We start from the raw sequence: 18438 nt of genomic DNA on the forward strand, positions 1-18438 counted from the left end.
CTTCCTGCTGCGCCCTCCTCATGTCACCCGCCCAGCATGTCACAGATGTTTTAGTTGTGATCCCTGCATTGCAGGAGGTCTACCTTGATGACCTGTGATGGGCCCTTCCAATTTTTCAATTCTCTGTTTATTGAGCTGAATATTTAGGGGTCCTAAAAAGGCCTGCAGACAGGGCCCAACGGACCGTATGTCCATCATCACAGCCATGGCTTGAAATCACTCAGAGTCTGCTCACAATTGTTCCTTTCCAGTCTAATTCTACCAGTGTCTAGAATTCATCTTGGCCCCATGGGTTTACCTGCCCCATGCCTGGCCTCACATAACACCAGCTGGTGGACATGTGAATGTGCTTTGGACCATGAGCCCAATGGAGAGGCTTGGTTGGCCTAACTGCTGCAGGTCAGAGGTCCTTGTTGATTCCCAGAGAGGAGCCTTCTCTACCTGTGTAGATTCTCTTGAGTGATTGACAACCTTTAGGGTTCTGGATTGTGTAAGAAAGTACCGTAGGGAGAGCAAGCTACAGAGGCTCTGTTATGAGAACACAGTAGGTGATGAAACTGGCAGCAGGGATGCAATGAAGGGGAAGGGGCAACAGGCTTGTTCCTGCTCCCCCCTCATTACAATGCCTTGAAAACACTTGAAGGAGGCTGCTGAGGGATTATTTTGTGTGGATCATTGTCTCTGCTACTTCCAATGGACCAGCTGAGGCAAAGGGATCATTATTCTCTCCCCTGTTATTATCAATTACATGGTAATAACCTGCTTCTGATTAGACCTCCATAGACTTCCAGGAATCCAGTCTAAAAAGAATTAAAATCCTCTCTGCCATCCCCAGCAAATGCTAAGGTGCTGCCGACTCGTTTAGTGAGCTTTCCCCTGGAGTTGGATCCTAGGTCTTGGGAATTTAGCTGGTGCATTCGGAGAGTGCCATTCAAGGCAAGCTGCTGTACTGAGGCTGTTTCTAATGCCAATGCTGATTAGCTGTAAACAGGGAAATCTCTGTCCAGGAAAGTGTATTGTTCCTAGTATGGCAGTGTTGATGGTGTTAATCTTCTCTCTGCCTCAAATGGCGAATCTGTCAAATGTCAATCGGAGCATCAGTCACCTCCATATCCCTCACAAGTACTATCAGCCAGGTGGCCTTATCATTGGTGCACTTGCTTCTCACATCGTGTCTTCTGTTGACTATGAAACCTTCATACAATGGCCATCCATCCATCAGATTCTGAATCCATTGTAAGTATTGCAAATTTGCAATTCCCATGTCATATTAATTCCTAAGTTACCATGTGGGCTCAGAAATACATACTATTTATTTTCGCTATGGGGATTTATAACTTATAGGGAGGGGTGCAAAATATCCCCCCACCGAACATAGGATCAATCTTAAACTTAACCCTCCCCACCACCTGAATTTTAACATCTAAAATGATCAAGACAGAATAAATTTTTCGTCAAGCCTGTAGGAACAATGTGAATTGTCTAGGATCCAGCATGGAAGCAAAGAAAGAGCAGTCTTCCAGTGAGATATGAGATTATGTTCTGGGTGGTGTGTTTCTCTCTCACCCCAAAGCTCCTGCACCCCACTTTCCAGAGCAGTGCTTAAGGGAGAGGAGGAGCCATAGCCACAACCAGTCACATGGGTGTCATAATCTAGAGAGCCCAGCATTCTGATGTCAACAGGAAATGGGTGAATGGCCAGTAGGAACCATTGGTCTACCTAGCTCAGGACTGTCTACACAGAGTAGCAGTGGCTCCCCAGGATTTCAGACAGGGATCTGCCCCAGCTCCACCTGTGTGCTAAGCCGATGCTCTACCATTGGGTTTTACAGAATCTTCAAAGAAAAGGTACACAGAGTAATTGTCAAAACATTACAGGCAACAGAAGGTTGGCTGCTATCGGGGGCAATAGCTTCAATGATGCATGGGAAACTGAGGTGGGGTTCCAGAAACCTGCAAAAGGGCAACAAACTGCAAGAAGGACGCAGGTGGAGAGAATGATTCCTAGTTTCAGTTGTCTCTACACAAAGGCACAGAGAATGGGAAACAAGCAAGATGAATTGGAGCTTTTTTTTTTTTAATATAATATTTTATTAAGATTTTCCAAAACATTACAAAAAGAAAAAAAGAAAAAAGAAAAATACAAAAATAAAAAACAATTAAAAACAGTTCAATCTTTCATAACATATCTTGCGTTTGCTTGTTTCCCGGACCTCCCCACACCTCCCCTTTTTGTATTCCAGTTCAATTTATTTATTCAGCAAATCCTTTCCCTCTTTACCTTTATCCTTATCTTGATCTTAATATATTATAACTTTAAATTTTCACCTGTTAACAATCCATTTTTGCATATTTCTTCATAACATTATTACTAAAAACCCCTTAACCTCAATCCAACATCATTCTAACATTCATTAATTTTGCAATATTTCTGTAGATAGTCTTTAAATTTCTTCCAATCTTCTTCCACCAACTCTTCTCCCTGGTCTCGGATTCTGACGGTCATTTCCGCCAATTCCATATAGTCCATCACCTTCATCTGCCATTCTTCCAGAGTGGGTTGAATTGGAGCTTTTAATACAGGATGGCAAATAAGACCTATGACCTAGAAGGCGAGTAGGCATTGCCTCAGGGTTCAAGATTTCTTTAACAGATTGGAGGATTGGGTTAACAAATGAATTTCAATAGGGACAAATGTAAGGTACTGCACTTAGGCAGGAAGTACCAACTTCACAAATATAAGTTGAAGGACACCTGGCTTACTAGGATCTCGCCATCTTAGTGGAACTCTAGCTTCACTTGGGTGAACAGTGTGATGCAGTTTTTGGTGTGTGTGTGTTTAAACCAAATCCGTTATTGCTTTAATTAAATATGCCTGTAAGCTGCCTTGTTGCTCCCTAGCACAGAAAGACATGGAACCTAAGTTTCTTTAAACAGATTGACCAAAAATGGTACACAGCAAAACGCTGTGATGTCCAACTCTCATTGCAGTGTTGTACCAAAATACTATCAGCAAATTTTGGCCTTGGTGTTTGCAGTCAAGGAAATCAACAAGAATTCCAATCTATTACCTAATGTCACATTAGGATTCCACATCTTTGATAGTTACTTCAGTGAAAGGATGACCTACTGGGCCACTTTGGAGCTGCTCTCTACACACTACAGATTCGTACCCAACTACCAGTGCGACAAACAGAAATATCTGATGGCCGTCATTGGGGGACTTGACTTTGAGGTTTCCCTCCACATGGCAGCCATCTTAGGTGTCTACAAGATTCCCCAGGTAAGAGTCAAACTTGGTGACTTCCCCTCATTCTTCTTTCCTCTGTCCTGTTGAGAAAAGTTGTGCATTCCATCATAGCCCTCCACCACTCCTCCTCATCTGCCCATTCCCTGACGTGCTTACTAAGACAGCGGGTCCAAAGCACTATGGTTTCGTCATTGCTATCCAAACATAACCAATGTTTCTACTGCATTAATGGGAATTAAGTATCCATTTCCTTCTAGCTCACTTATGGCTCCTTTGCTCCAGAGGATGCTGGTCAAAGCCAATCCACTCCCTTCTACCGGATGGTGCCCAATGAAGCCCATCAGTACACTGGGATTGTTGAGTTACTTCTGCACTTTGGATGGACGTGGGTTGGGTTGCTTGCTGCGGATAGTGAGAGTGGAGAGAATTTTATGGAAATCCTGCAAACTCGGCTTTTTCAGAGAGGTATTTGCTTGGCCTTTTCAGAGAGAACTCCAAAAGGCTCATATTTTGAAGAGTATTATCACATGATTCCCCAGTGGCTCCAAGCCTATCTTGCTATTGCAGAAAGCAAAGCCAATGCTGTCGTTGTCTATGGAGAAGCCAAGTCCATGGGTTTTTTGCAACTATGGCTAGCGGCAGGGGGTGCAGAAAACATGACATCTATGGAGAAGGTATGGATTATGACTGCTCAACTGGATTTCTCAGCAGTGGCCTTTCAAATGAGCCAGGCTATGCAACCATTTCATGGCTCCATCTGCTTCACAGTGCACTCAAATGAGGTGCAAGGATTCAAGACCCTTCTTCGCTCCCTCAATCCTTTCATGGCAGGTGAAGATGGTTTTCTTCAGCAGTTCTGGCTGCAGACATTCTATTGTTTCTTTTCCAAATCCAGTACTGAGTTCAGTGAACCCTGCACTGGACAGGAGAAGCTGGACAGCCTCCCCTCGTCTGGCTTTGAGATGAGCATGACTGGCCACAGCTACAGCATCTACAATGCTGTCTATGTTGTGGCACATGCTCTGCATGATGCCATGTACAGATATAGGGCAAAAGACAGAGGAATTGTGAGAAGATGGAGACCGCAGCTTCAGAAATTGCGGCCTTGGCAGGTAATGGTTCTTTTGTTGTTGTATATCTTTTAATTATTATTTCATTTTATATTGTTGATAAAGCAAAGATAACGCAATTTTAACAACAGTCAAAAATTGAAAGAAGAATACCCAAACTGAAAAATAGGCAGGTAGGGTGTGTAGTTGCACGTGAGTTAAATAAAGACTTTAAAGTCCAAATTAAGTCTAATTGTATCAGATCACGAAGCATAGTTCCAGATTTGCCAGGTTTTGGGGGAGGGGCTTGTTTTGAAAACGTTGTTTCTGCTGTATATGACAAATCATATGAAACGTGTCTAGTCCTTGTCAAAATCTCAAATTATTTGTGATTATCTTTGTTATAGCTATATTCCAGAGTGAGTGGTACAAAGTGTCCAGCATCAGATTTTTGGGCTGTGTTCTATTGAGTTGCAATTACTATGAATGCTGCCACTTTAATCTTGCCAATTTTTTTGGCAACATATTTACAATGGTATCATCAGAAATACACAGTGACATTCATTTTGGACAACAAACCATCTTTTTATAGTAATATTTATCATTTCTGATCATTTCTGAGAAAATCGGATACAACCCACTCACCTGAGCTTCAGCTCTTCAAAACAGCTAGGTGTGATATTGTCAATGACAATTTCTATCTCAACTAGAGTCTTAACAGGAACATCTTTTTTGCCTGTTCCTCCCTCAGTCTAACCCTCCCCCCATTTTCCTGTTCTTTCATTTTTACACTCTTCATTGAACTTCATAGATGTTTGCATGATGATTTTGGAAGTCCCGTTTAAGCTTTGAAATACGTATACAGTGTGGCTTAGTCCTATACGGAGGAATCTACAGAGGAAAGAGAGATGAAAAATTTACTGTTATTAATGCTATTGTTATTATTTTGTGATTATATGAAATCTTGTCTACTGCCTTGGAAGAGGCAATGGTACTTTAAAAGGCGATGCTGAACATAAGATAAGTTTGAGTTTTAAACCATTGTCCTTTTCCTGCCATCTCAATGCAGCTCCACCCATTTCTTAGGAGAGTCTCTTTTAACAACAGTGCGGGAGAAGAAGTGTCTTTTAGTGAGAACAGGGAATCAAAAGCTGGATTCGATATTACCAACTTGGTCACTTTCCCAAATAACTCCTTCATCAGAATGAAGGTTGGATGGATGAATTTGGATGCTCCCCCAGGAAAAGAGTTTTCCATCAATGAAGACAAAATGGTGTGGCACAGGAGTTTTCACCAGGTGGGGCATGATTTCAGCAAATTGCAACTCCAGTGTGTCCTAAATGTGATGCTTGCATCTTGGAAACCTAGCGGAGACATGGATCCTGTATTTTTTCTCTCTTGTTGTTTATGAAAACCTCTATGAATGTTTTGAGTCTCTGATGCCGTGAAGGAGACCAGGACATAGTTCATTATTATATGCTTGTTTGCATAAACATAAGCATGTTTATATGCTTATATTGCATTTTTATTCCACCTTTCCTCCAAGGAGCTCAAGGCCGTGTGTTTACTTCCCGTTGTATCCTAACAAGAACCCTGTAAGGCAGTGTAGACTGAGAGAAGCGGTGACTGGCCCAAGGTCACCCAATGAGTTTCATTTGAACCCTGGTCTTCCACTTCCCTGTCTGGCACATTCTTTAAAGATTTCTAGGCCAGCAGAGTGTGACCTAAGCCTAACCTCCAACCAACTCCTTTGGGGAGAAAGAAAAGGGAGCTGAGCCTGGAGACAGACGAGGCAGACTTCTGCAGAGAATGCCTGGTTTGGAGGCTAGTAATTCTCAAGATATAGTAGCAGAAGTCTGGCAGAGCTCAGCAATATCCTTGGTTTTGAGGCTCCTTAACTTGTCTTACAATTGTCTCTTGGCCCAGTGTATTTAGTCTGGGGTTTTCAGTCCCCAACATTTGTGTTTTTTCAGCTGGAAAAACGGAAGGAACCTGACAGTGTATATGGTAGCAGCTTACGGTATTTAAATGACTTTGGATGTCAAAACATCCTCTCATCTCTACCTTAAAACCTTTTGAGTCTTATAAGAAATGTATTTTTCCAAATAATAATATTACCCTTCAGGTGGACTCCCTCCCCTCCCTCCCTCCCTCCTTTTAATTTTTTTTTAAAAACACACACATTGAAATGGGCATAACTTCATTTTCAGAGCCACAAAAACATCTTCTGCCTCATTAGATGCCACTAATGACTTTTGACAGCTCATTGCTTTCAAATTTCTCTTAATATTCAGCAGGCCATTTCTCCCATCCACTTGATCCCTTGCAGCCCAGAAAATGGAGTTCAGGTTCTCCAAATGTCCATTATTCCCCCTGTGCTAAACATTTCCTTACGGTTAATTATAATTCACAGGTGCCACCCCTCTCTCAATGCAACAAAAATTGCCCTTCTGGTACTAGGAGAAAAAAGAAGGAAGGGGAGAAATTCTGCTGCTATGACTGTGCTCTGTGTTCAGAAGGCAAGATTTCATACCAGAAAGGTAGGAGACATCAGGTAGCTTTCAGATAACTCAGATTTCCTGTGAAGGGTCTGTGGCAGAGTGAAAGGTGTCACAGTTGTTGCTATTGATGTAGTTCTGATTTCCATGGTGATTGAAGTTCACAGACTTGGAGCTCTTCATTGCAACCAGCTGATGGCCCAGCAACGAGGCCCAGCATTTTCAAAGAAGTGCTTTGCAAGCCCAAATGATCCGATGATGGTTGGGGTTTACAAAGCACACTGTTACCTGCCCTACACGTAACATCAGAGATGACATCAGATATAGGGCCAGTAGGTGTAATTTGCTAAAATGGCCCCATGGGCCAGGTGGTGATGGAGATGAGTTGCAGCGGTGCACCTGCAAAGCACAGGCCTCCTGCTGTCCAGACCCATCCTCTTACTGTCCAGGCAAGAGACTGTGAGATCATTGTCTGGGGGAGGGGGGTCCAAAGCTCTTTCTCCCCATGCTAGTCACTCCTGTGTCTGAAAAGGATTGTCTCTTGCACATCCAACTGGTAAGTCCCATACTGCCAGGAGGATGCATACCTACTCTCAAGTTGCACCCTTAAAGGGAATCTGTTCTTCTTTTTAGACATGAATGACTGTGTCGGATGCTCAGAAGATCACTATCCAAACAGGAACCAAACACAATGCATTCCAAAGTCCATCAGCTTCTTGACTTTGGAAGAACCGCTTGGGATGAGCTTAGCTTTTGGCTCCGTATTCTCCTCTTTGCTGACCATATTGTCCCTCGCCATCTTTAGGAAGCATCAGGACACACCGATTGTCAGGGCCAATAATCGGGACCTCACCTACATTCTCCTCCTGTCTCTTCTTCTCTGTTTTCTCTGCCCCTTCATCTTCCTCAGACGACCAGACAGAGTGACCTGCCTTGTCCGACAAATGGCTTTTGGTGTGGTTTTCACAGTGACTGTTTCTTGTGTGTTGACCAAAACCATTACTGTTGTTCTGGCATTCATGGCCACCAAACCAGGATCCAGAATGAGGAAATGGGTGGGGAAAAGACTGGCAAGCGCCCTTGTGTTGACTTGTACTATTATCCAAGCTGGTATTTGCACTGTGTGGCTGGGAACCTCTCCCCCGTTCCCCCATTTTGACAAGCACTCTGTGACGGGAGAAATTATTCTGGAATGTAATGAAGGGTCAGCTGCCATGTTTTACTGTGTCCTGGGCTACATGGGCCTCCTGGCCACTGTCAGTTTTGTTGTAGCATTTTTAGCCAGGAAACTGCCTGACAGCTTTAATGAGGCCAAATTCATCACCTTCAGCATGTTGTTGTTTTGTAGTGTTTGGATCTCCTTTGTTCCAGTCTACCTGAGCTCCAAGGGAAAACACATGGTGGCTGTGGAGATCTTCTCCATCTTGGTCTCCAGTGCTGGCTTACTGGGTTCCATCTTTTCCCCCAAATGCTACATTATCATATTGAGGCCTGATCTGAATGACAAACAGCAGTTAATAAAGAAGAAATAGCAAAGTACCCTGTTGTCACTCTTTTCTGTTACCCCAGAACATGGGTAATGATTTTGCTGCCGACTCCTTGATATAATTTCATTTTATTTTTTTATTGAACTTGCTATGTGCATAAAAAAATTTCAGATGGTTCTCCCCCACCCCGAGATGTGATCCTCACCTTTGGGAGCCCAAGGGCACAATTGGAAAACTGAGGAACTCTTGAGGACACAAAAAACCACCAATTTCACAGAAGAAAGTGTGGAGATGCTCAGAAACTCCACCTCCATCTTTTCTTGTAACTTGAATCCATTGGTTTGGGTCCTACTCTCTGTAGCAGGAGAAAGGCTTGCTGCATCTTCCATGTGGCAGCCCTTGAGGTATCTGAAGCTGGGTATCATATCTCCTCTCAGTCTCCTTTTTCCAGGCTAAACATACCCAGCTCCCTCAACCATTGCTCATAAGGCTTGGTTTCCCACCCATCATCTTCCTGGCTGCCCTCCTCTGCACATGTTCAGCACACATTTTACCTCGTGAAAATATAATGGGGGACTTTCCCAAAAGCCTGACTGAACGCAAAATAGACTATGACCACAGCATTCTCCTGATCCACCACATTTGTAATGCCACAAAAAAGAAAAGAGATGAGATTGGTCTGGTATGACAACAAGAGGCCCAGGACAGAACCCTTTGGCTCATCTGTGGCATCAAGAGATAATATCTCTATGCTATGAGGAGAAAATGAAAAGGAGGAAAATACCCCTCTTTCCAGAGAGAGTGAGAGATGCCACATATACCAATTCTGAGCTCAGAAGTGTACATGCAGCTCTCTCTGTGTAAGAAGAAGTACTTGCAGAAGAGCCAGGAGATAAATTCCCTACCTCAAGTTTTGTTTTAAATTTTGCCTCCCTTACAGGCCTGTGGTCTGAAGTCTAGCGCTGCATCCTTGGAATCCGAGAGTCAGGGCCGAGCTCACAATACCCTTTGTGTCTCAAACTCTGCTCTTGAATGCACTTTCCTCTTCACAAAGCAGCATGTGAGAAAAGAGGGTATAGCTGAAATCACAAGGGTAGTCATGGTCCTGGGCACAGTTTTTTCCGGGTCACGTTTTGCTCCTCACACCACCCATGCCAGCCCTCTTCTCATTTCAAGTCCGATCCCACATCCCAGCCCCTCAAAGCAGCATGGGGCTGGCAGGGCGTCAGGAGCATGGAATGGGCCTGTGCCCTTCCTCCTCATGTCACCCACCCACCTGGTCACGGATGCTTTAGTTGCGACCCCTGCATTCCATGGGGTCGAGCTTGATGACCTTTGGGGGCTCCTTTCAAATCTATATTTTTTTGTTTATTTAGGTGAATATATATAGGGGCCCTAAAAAGGCCTGCAGACAGGGCCCAACGGACCGTATGTCCATCATCACACTCATGCCTTGAAGTCACTCAGAGTCTGCTCCCAATTGTTCCTTTCCAGCCAAATTCTACCAGTGGCTAGAATTCATCTTGGCCCCATGGGTTTACCTGCCCCATGCCTGGCCTTACATAACACCAGCTGGTGGACATGTGAATGTGCTTTGGACCATGAGCCCAATGGAGAGGCTTGGTTGGCCTAACTGCTGCAGGTCAGAGGTCCTTGTTGATTCCCAGCAAGGAGCTTTCTCTACCTGTGTAGATTCTCTTGAGTGATTGACAACCTTTAGGGTTCTGGATTGTGTAAGAAAGTACCGTAAGGACAGCAAGCTACAGAGGCTCTCTTCTGAGAACACAGTAGGTGATGAAACTGGCAGCAGGGATGCAATGAAGGGGAAGGGGCAACAGGCTTGTTCCTGCTCCCCCCTCATTACAATGCCTTGAAAACACTTGAAGGAGGCTGCTGAGGGATTATTCTGTGTGGATCATTGTCTCTGCTACTTCCAATGGACCAGCTGAGGGAAAGGGATCATTATTCTCTCCCCTGTTATTATCAATTACATGGTAATAATCTGCTTCTGATTAGACCTCCATAGACTTCCAGGAATCGAGTCTAAATAGAATTAAAATCCTCTCTGCCATCCCCAGCAAATGCTAAGGTGCTGCCGACTCGTTTAGTGAGCTTTCCCCTGGAGTTGGATCCTAGGACCTGGGAATTTAGCTGGTGCATTCGGAGAGTGCCATTCAAGGCAAGCTGCTGTACTGAGGCTGTTTCTAATGCTAATGCTGATTAGCTGTAAACAGGGAAATTTCTGTCCAGGAAAGTGTATTGTTCCTAGTATGGCATGTTGATGCTGTTAATCTTCTCGCTGCCTCAAATGGTGAATATGTCAAATGTCAATCGGAGCATCAGTCACCTCCATATCCCTCACAAGTACTATCAGCCAGGTGACCTTATCATTGGTGCACTTGCTTCTCACATCCTGTCCTCTGTTGACTATGAAAACTTCATACAATGGCCATCCATCCATCAGATTCTGAATCCATTGTAAGTATTTCAATTTTTAAATTCCCATGTGATATTAATACCTAAGTTAGCATGTGGGCTCAGAAATACTTTCTATTTATTTTCGCTATGGAGATTTATTACTTATAGGGAGGGGTGCAAAATATCCCCTCCTCTTACACAACATAGGATCAGTCTTAGACTTAACCCTCCCCACCACCTGAATTTGAAGAACAGGAGTTTGGATTTGATAGCCTGCTTTACCACTATCCTAAGGAGTCTCAAAGCGGCTAACAATCTATTTTCCCTTTCTCCCCCCATAACAAACACTCTGTGAGGTGAGTGGGGCTGAGAGACTTCAAAGAAGTGTGACTAGCCTAAAGTCACCCAGCAGCTGCATGTAGAGGAACTGAGAATCGAACCTGGTTCACCAGATTACGAGTCCACTGCTCTTAACCACTACACCACACTGGCTTAATGGAGAGGAGGAGCCATAGCCACAACCAGTCACATGGGTGTCATAATCTAGAGAGCCCAGCATTCTGATGCCAACAGGAAATGGGTGAATGGTCAGTAGGAACCATTGGTCTACCTAGCTCAGGCCTGTCTACAGAGAGTAGCAGTGGCTCTCCAGGATTTCAGACAGGGGTCTGCCACAGCCCCACCTGTATGCTAAGCAGATGCTCCACTTTGGGTTTTACAGAATATTTAAAGAAAATGTACACAGAGTAATAGTCAAAACATTATAGGCAACAGAAGGTTGCCTGGTACCGGGGGCAATAGCTTCATTGATGCATTGGGAAACTGAGGTGGGGCTCCAGAAACCTGCAACAGGGCAATAAACTACAAGAAGGAAGCAGCTGGAGGGAATGATTCCTAGTTTCAGTTGTCTCTACAAAAAGGCACAGGGTATGGGAAACAAGCAAGATGAATTGGAGCTTTTAAGACAGGATAAGAAATATGACCTAGAAAGCGAGTAGGCATTGCCTTGGAGTTCAAGATTTCTTTAACAGATTGGAGAACTGAGTTAACAAAATGAATTTCAATAGGGACAAATGTAAGGTACTGCACTTAGGAAGTACAAACTTCGCAAATATAAGCTGAAGGACACCTGGCTTACTAGGATCTAGCCATCTTAGTGGAATTCAAGCTTCACTTGAGTGAACAGTGCGGTGCAGTTTTTGGTGTGTTTGTGTGTTTAAACCAAATTCTTTATTGGTTTAATTAAATCTGCCTGTAAGCTGCCTTCTTGCTACCTAGCACTGAAAGGCAGGGAACCTAAGTTTCCTTAAACAGATTGACAAAAAATGGTACACAGCAAAACGCTTTGATGTCCAACTCTCATTGCAGTGTTGTACCAAAATACTATCAGCAAATTCTGGCCTTGGTGTTTGCAGTCAAGGAAATCAACAAGAATTCCAATCTATTACCTAATGTCACATTAGGATTCCACATCTTTGATAGTTACTTCAGTGAAAGGATGACCTACTGGGCCACTTTGGAGCTGCTCTCTACACACTACAGATTCGTACCCAACTACCAGTGTGAGAAACAGAAATATCTGATGGCCGTCATTGGGGGACTTGACTTTGAGATTTCCCTCCACATGGCAGCCATCTTAGGTGTCTACAAGATTCCCCAGGTAAGAGTCAAACATGGTGACTCATTCTTCTTTCCTCTGTCCTGTTGAGAAAAGTTTTGCATTCCATAATAGCCCTCTTGACAATTTCAGATTGTATTCAATAAAAGCTTTCATCCATCTTCACCCATTTCCCAACCTTTGCATGTCCTTCAGAGGGTATGAATGCAGCATTTTGCAGATGCAGTTGAACATACCTAGTCTATGTATGCGAACAGCTTGCTCTGCCGGCCTCTGGTAGACTCCAACCAGTATGAATTGCAGAGACTGCTCGTCAGTTGCTTGCACATTACCTCAAATAATTTGACCTGGACAGTTTGGGGCTGTCACTGCTGCCATCAACAGCTCACTGGTTAAATCAGAGACACAGAGAGAGCTTTTATATTCTTTTACTTTAATCCACAGGAAGACATGAAAGTACACTCTCACTCTTGAGCTGCCACCAAACCAGCCATTGCTTCCTAGAAATCAGACGCCTCCTGCTGCCTATGGTGGCTGCTAATACCAATTCTCTTTTGGGTTTTGCAGAGCATGTCTGGTCCTTCTGGAAGGAGGAGGCTCTGACAAATTCTCTAGGGAGAGAATGTCACTTGGCTGCTGTACTGTTTCTAAGAAATCTGACTCCTGTCTTTGTTCATTGCTACCTTGCTCTGGTTCTTCATCACTTATTATTTCCCAGGTCCTTTTTCATTCTCGGGTGTAACCCATCTCAAATCAACACACCATACTCTCCCCCCTTCCATCTTTCTGGAAGGTTCTTGGGGTGCTGATGTCCACCACTCCTCCTCATCTGCCCATTCCATGAAGGGCTTACTGAGACAGCGGGTCCAAAGCACAATGGTTTTATCATTGCTATCCACACATAACCAATGTTTCTACTGCATTAATGGGAATTAAGTGTCCGTTTCCTTCTAGCTCACTTATGGCTCCTTTGCCCCAGAGGATGCTGGTCAAAGCCAATCCGCTTCCTTCTATAGGATGGTGCCCAATGAAGCCCATCAGTACACTGGGATTGTTGAGTTACTTCTGCACTTTGGATGGACGTGGGTTGGGTTGCTTGCTGCGGATAGTGAGAGTGGAGAGAAGTTTATGGAAATCCTGCAAATTCTGCTTTTCCAGAGAGGCATTTGCTTGGCCTTTTCAGAGAGAAATTCAAAAGGCACATATTTTGAAGCGTATTATGACAGGATTTCCCAGTGGCTCCAAGCCTATCATGCTATTGTGGAAAGCAAAGCCAATGCTGTCATTGTCTATGGAGAAGCCAAGTCCATGTTTTATTTGCAAATATTGCTAGCGGCAGGGGAAGCGGAAAATATGACGTCTATGGCCAAGGTATGGATTATGACTGCTCAACTGGATTTCTCAGCAGTGGCCTTTCAAATGAGCCAGGCTATGCAACCATTTCATGGCTCCATCTGCTTCACAGTGCACTCAAAGGAGGTGCAAGGATTCAAGACCCTTCTTCGCTCCCTCAATCCTTTCATGGCAGGTGAAGATGGTTTTCTTCAGCAGTTCTGGCTGCAGACATTCTATTGTTTCTTTTCCAAATCCAGTACTGAGTTCAGTCAACCCTGCACTGGACTGGAGAAGCTGGACAGCCTCCCCTCGTCTGGCTTTGAGATGAGCATGACTGGCCACAGCTACAGCATCTACAATGCCGTCTATGTTGTGGCACATGCTCTGCATGATGCCATGTACAGATATAGGGCAAAAGACAGAGGAATTGTGAGAAGATGGAGACCACAGCTTCACAAATTGCAGCCTTGGCAGGTAATGGCTCTTTTGTTGTTGTTGTATATCTTTTAATTATTATTTCATTTTATATAGTTGATAAAGCAAATAGAACAATTTTAACAACAGTCAAAAATTGAAAGATGAATAACCGAACTGTAAAATAGGCAGGTAGGATGTGTAGTTGCCCATGAGTTAAATAAAGACTTTAAAGTCCAAATTAAGTCCAATTTTATCAGATCACCAAGCATAGTTCCAGATTTGCCAGGTTTGTGGGGGGTTGTTCTGAAAATGCTGGTTCTGCTGTATATGCCAAATCATATAGAAAGTGTCTGGAGGTTGTAGTCCTTGACGAAATCTCAAATTATTTGTGATTATCTCTTTTTTAGCTATATTCCAGAGTGAGCGGTACACAGTGTCCAGCATTAGATTTTTGGAGCGCGTATAGATCAAAATTTGCTGTTATTATTGCTATTGTTATTATTCTGTGATTATATGAAATCTTGTCTACTGCCTTGGAAGAGGCAATGGCACTTTAAAAGGCGATGCTGAACGTAAGATAAGTTTGAGTTTTAAACAATTGTCCTTTTCCTGCCATCTCGATGCAGCTCCACCCATTTCTTAGGAGAGTCTCATTTAACAACAGTGCGGGGGAAGAAGTGTCTTTTAGTGAGAACAGGGAATTAGAAGCTGGATTTGATATTACCAACTTGGTCACTTTCCCAAATAACTCCTTCATCAGAATGAAGGTTGGATGGATGAATTTGGATGCTCCCCCAGGAAAAGAGTTTTCCATCAATGAAGACAAAATGGTGTGGCACAGGAGTTTTCACCAGGTGGGGAATATTTCAGCAAATCACAACCTAGAAATGTCCTAAATTGATGTCATTGTAGCATAGTTGGGAAATGGATCCTGTATACCGTACTTTTGCACTTACTTCTTATGCAGGCTTGCACAAATGTAGTGAAGCTATCAACTATATAGGGACATTCTCTTTTGTTCCAGTGCTAAAGAGAATTATTTAAAGTTTTGGAGATGAGATGAGTGGTATCTAAGTCTAACCTGCAGGAAACCTCTTTAGAAATATCTAATCTCTCCCTTTCAAAAAAGTTTCTTGTTGAAATGGCCATAACTTCAACTGGGATATAAAGACATATTTAGTCACATTAGTAACAGATGGCATTATGGCTCTTAGTCTGCAGTAAAATGCATTTGCATTCAAAATATTCTTAGTATTCGGTGTGCCATTTCTCCCATTCACTTAATTGCTCGTAGCCCAGAAAATGGAATTCAGCTTTTCCAAAAGCCAATCATTTTCTGTGCACTTAACTGCTTTCATACTTAATTCAAATTGGCAGGTGCCACCCCCCTCCCTTTGCAACAAAAAATGCCCTCCTGGTTCCAGCAGAAAGAAGAAGGAGGGGGAGAAATTCTGCTGCTATGACTGTGCCCAATGTCCCGAAGGCAAGATTTCATTTCAGAATGGTATGAGGCACTATATACATGTCGTATTTTTTTGCTCTCAGCTGTGCAGCTCCTCACCACAATCAGCCAGTGATCAGGTTTGCAAAGGGACACAGCACTTGGAAACAGACCCAACCATCAACTAATCACCAGGGCTTGCAAAGTGCAATTTTACCTGCCCTACTCCTAACATCCTAGGTGTGATTTGTCCTAAAAAGCATGATGGGCAAGAGGTTCCCTAGCACTAGATTGCCTGGACAGCGATGGGGGCGGGGGAGTGGAGATTTGTTCTGCCAATGTACCTGTAGAGCACAGGTCAGCCACTGCCCTGCCCTGCCCCCTCACCATCCAGCTAAGCAGCAGAGATCTTGCAGTCAGGAAGGGAGCTCTAGGGCACTGCCTTCCCATGCAGCTCACTCCTGAGGAACAACTCTAGTACGGCCAGGTTGTGTATATATTATAAAAATGGAATAAATTTTGATGCTATGCACTGTCCAGACTCTTTATGTTCAAAACAGTTTGACTTTCATAATTTCACTTTGTTCCTTATAGTGATTAAAAGTTTCTCCGTATTAACATTTTGGGACCCTCTTTTCAGCAGTCATTCTCTCTCTCTCTCTCTCTTTCACACACACACACACACACACACACACACACATAGAGAGAGAGAGAGAGAGAGAGGTGAAAAAATGACAGCTACTCGAATAGCAGTCACAACAGAATGGAATGCCTCTCTCATGTGATTCACAGTCAGCCAATCAAACGAGAGAGCTACTGCTAAAGGAAAACACACAAAGAACAATTCAACATAAGCAAACATTCCCATTCCAGGAAATTAAACCTTATCCTTAATAGAAGAGTCCCTTACTGCTTGTAGTATGAGTAGCTCTCATATACAGACATCTCACCTGCGATATCCCTCTCAGGCAGACATGTCTCAGGAGGCCCTGACCCAGCTCACTGGATCCCTCCCTGGCATTTTCAGCTAGCAACTCCTCAAACTTCTCCCACCTTTCATCCTGATCCAACCACCCCTCCAGGACATGTTCTCAGTGCTCATGAACGTAAGAAGCAGCAATACTCTGCTGTCAGGAGGGGGCCGCAGAGCACCAACCTCCCACACCAACCACTCCTGTGTCTGGCTGGACACCTCTCATACATCCAAGTTGAGGTACTCCACAAGTAAAGGTAAAGGTAAAGGTAAAGGGACCCCTGACCATTAGGTCCAGTCGTGGCCGACTCTGGGGTTGCAGCGCTCATCTCGCTTTACTGGCCGAAGGAGCCGGCGTACAGCTTCTGGGTCATGTGGCCAGCATGACTAAGCTGCTTCTGGCGAACCAAAGCAGCGCACGGAAACACTGTTTACCTTCCTGCTGGAGTGGTACTTATTTATCTACTTGCACTTTGACGTGCTTTCGAACTGCTAGGTTGGCAGGAGCAGGGACCAAGCAACGGGAGCTCACCCTGTTGTAGGGATTCGAACCGCCAACCTTCTGATTGGCAAGTCCTAGGCTCTGTGGTGTAACCCACAGCCCATGTCCTACTGCACAAGTAGCTGCCCTCAAATACACTTGACTAACATTCAATTCTTTGTTTCCCCACAGACATGAATGACTGTGTCGGATGCTCAGAAGGTCACTATCCAAACAAAGACCAAACACAATGTATTCCAAAGACAATAAGCTTCTTGACGTTTGAAGAACCTTTGGGGATGAGCTTAGCTTTCCTCTCTGCCTTTTTCTCACTGCTCACAATATTGGTCCTAGTCATTTTCATTACACATCAGAATACACCACTCGTCAGGGCCAACAACCGGAATCTGACTTACATGCTCCTCACCTCTCTTCTGCTCTGCTTTCTTTGCCCCTTCATCTTCATCAGCCCCCCAAGCACAGTGACTTGCCTTCTTCGACAAGTGACTTTTGGTACCATTTTCACTGTGACTGTTTCTTGTGTGTTGGCCAAAACCATCACTGTGGTTCTGGCCTTTGGGGCCACCAAACCAGGATCCAGAATGAGGAAATGGGTGGGGAAAAGACTGGCAAGCAGCACTGTGCTTTCTTGTTCCCTTATCCAAATTGGTATTTGTGCTGTGTGGTTAGGAACCTCTCCACCTTTCCCCAATTCTGACTTGCACTCTGTAAAGGACAAAATAATACTAGACTGTAATGAAGGGTCGGTTGTCATGTTTTACTGTGTCCTGGGCTACATGGGTTTCCTTGCCTTTGTCAGTTTTGTTGTAGCATTTTTAGCCCGGAAACTGCCTGACAGCTTTAATGAGGCCAAATTCATCACCTTCAGCATGTTGTTGTTTTGTAGTGTTTGGGTCTCCTTTGTTCCGGTGTACCTGAGCACCAAGGGGAAATACATGGTGGCTGTGGAGATCTTCTCCATCTTGGTCTCCGGCGCTGGTTTACTGGTTTCCATATTTTTCCCCAAATGCTACATCATTGTGTTGCGGCCTGATCTAAATGACAAACAGCAGTTAATAAGGAGGAAACAGTAGTATATCCCACTGCCAGTCTTTTCTTTCAGACTAATCTATAGTTAATATTCATATGCTCTCCATCACACAGTTATTTTGTATTAATTGCTTTGTACCATTTTTGTTGTCAGCGGTGTCCTCTTTGAGATATTAGACCATTAAAGCCTAGGAATTATCCATATACTGAAACTACAAATTGGCACTGCTACAGGTGCCACATTCATTTCATAATAGATGAAACGCCCCTGTATAAGCCTTCCTACTTTCAAACCGAACCTGCCTTCCCCTAGTTTGTTTTGGTGTAATAGTCAATAAGCTAAAAAAGGGAGGTTCATGCAGGAAGGTTTAGAGGACAGATAATGCATATTCTATGGTCAAGTGAAGCATTCCTTCTCTGA

The 18438-nt window shown here is 43.9% G+C and overlaps 2 protein-coding genes across 2 annotated transcripts; both read left to right on the forward strand.

The window, feature by feature from the left end:
• Positions 1-2971: 2971 nt before the first annotated feature.
• LOC310662663 (vomeronasal type-2 receptor 26-like) lies at positions 2972-8411 on the forward strand (the record flags this gene model as incomplete). The annotated part of the gene is made up of 4 exons (XM_083409607.1): positions 2972-3283; positions 3508-4362; positions 6713-6839; positions 7431-8411. The coding sequence occupies 4 exons, from the start codon at positions 2972-2974 to the stop codon at positions 8327-8329; spliced, it is 2193 nt and encodes a 730-aa protein (XP_083265733.1). The 3' UTR covers positions 8330-8411.
• A 3639-nt stretch (positions 8412-12050) lies between these two features.
• On the forward strand, positions 12051-18064 carry LOC310661756 (vomeronasal type-2 receptor 26-like; the record flags this gene model as incomplete). The annotated part of the gene is made up of 5 exons (XM_083408152.1): positions 12051-12362; positions 13275-14129; positions 14699-14926; positions 15450-15576; positions 17160-18064. The coding sequence occupies 5 exons, from the start codon at positions 12051-12053 to the stop codon at positions 18059-18061; spliced, it is 2424 nt and encodes an 807-aa protein (XP_083264278.1). The 3' UTR covers positions 18062-18064.
• Between the last annotated feature and the right edge of the window lie 374 nt (positions 18065-18438).

Source organism: Podarcis tiliguerta (genome assembly GCF_965153285.1).
Source record: "Podarcis tiliguerta genome assembly, chromosome: 13".
Taxonomy (NCBI): Eukaryota; Metazoa; Chordata; class Lepidosauria; order Squamata; family Lacertidae; genus Podarcis; species Podarcis tiliguerta.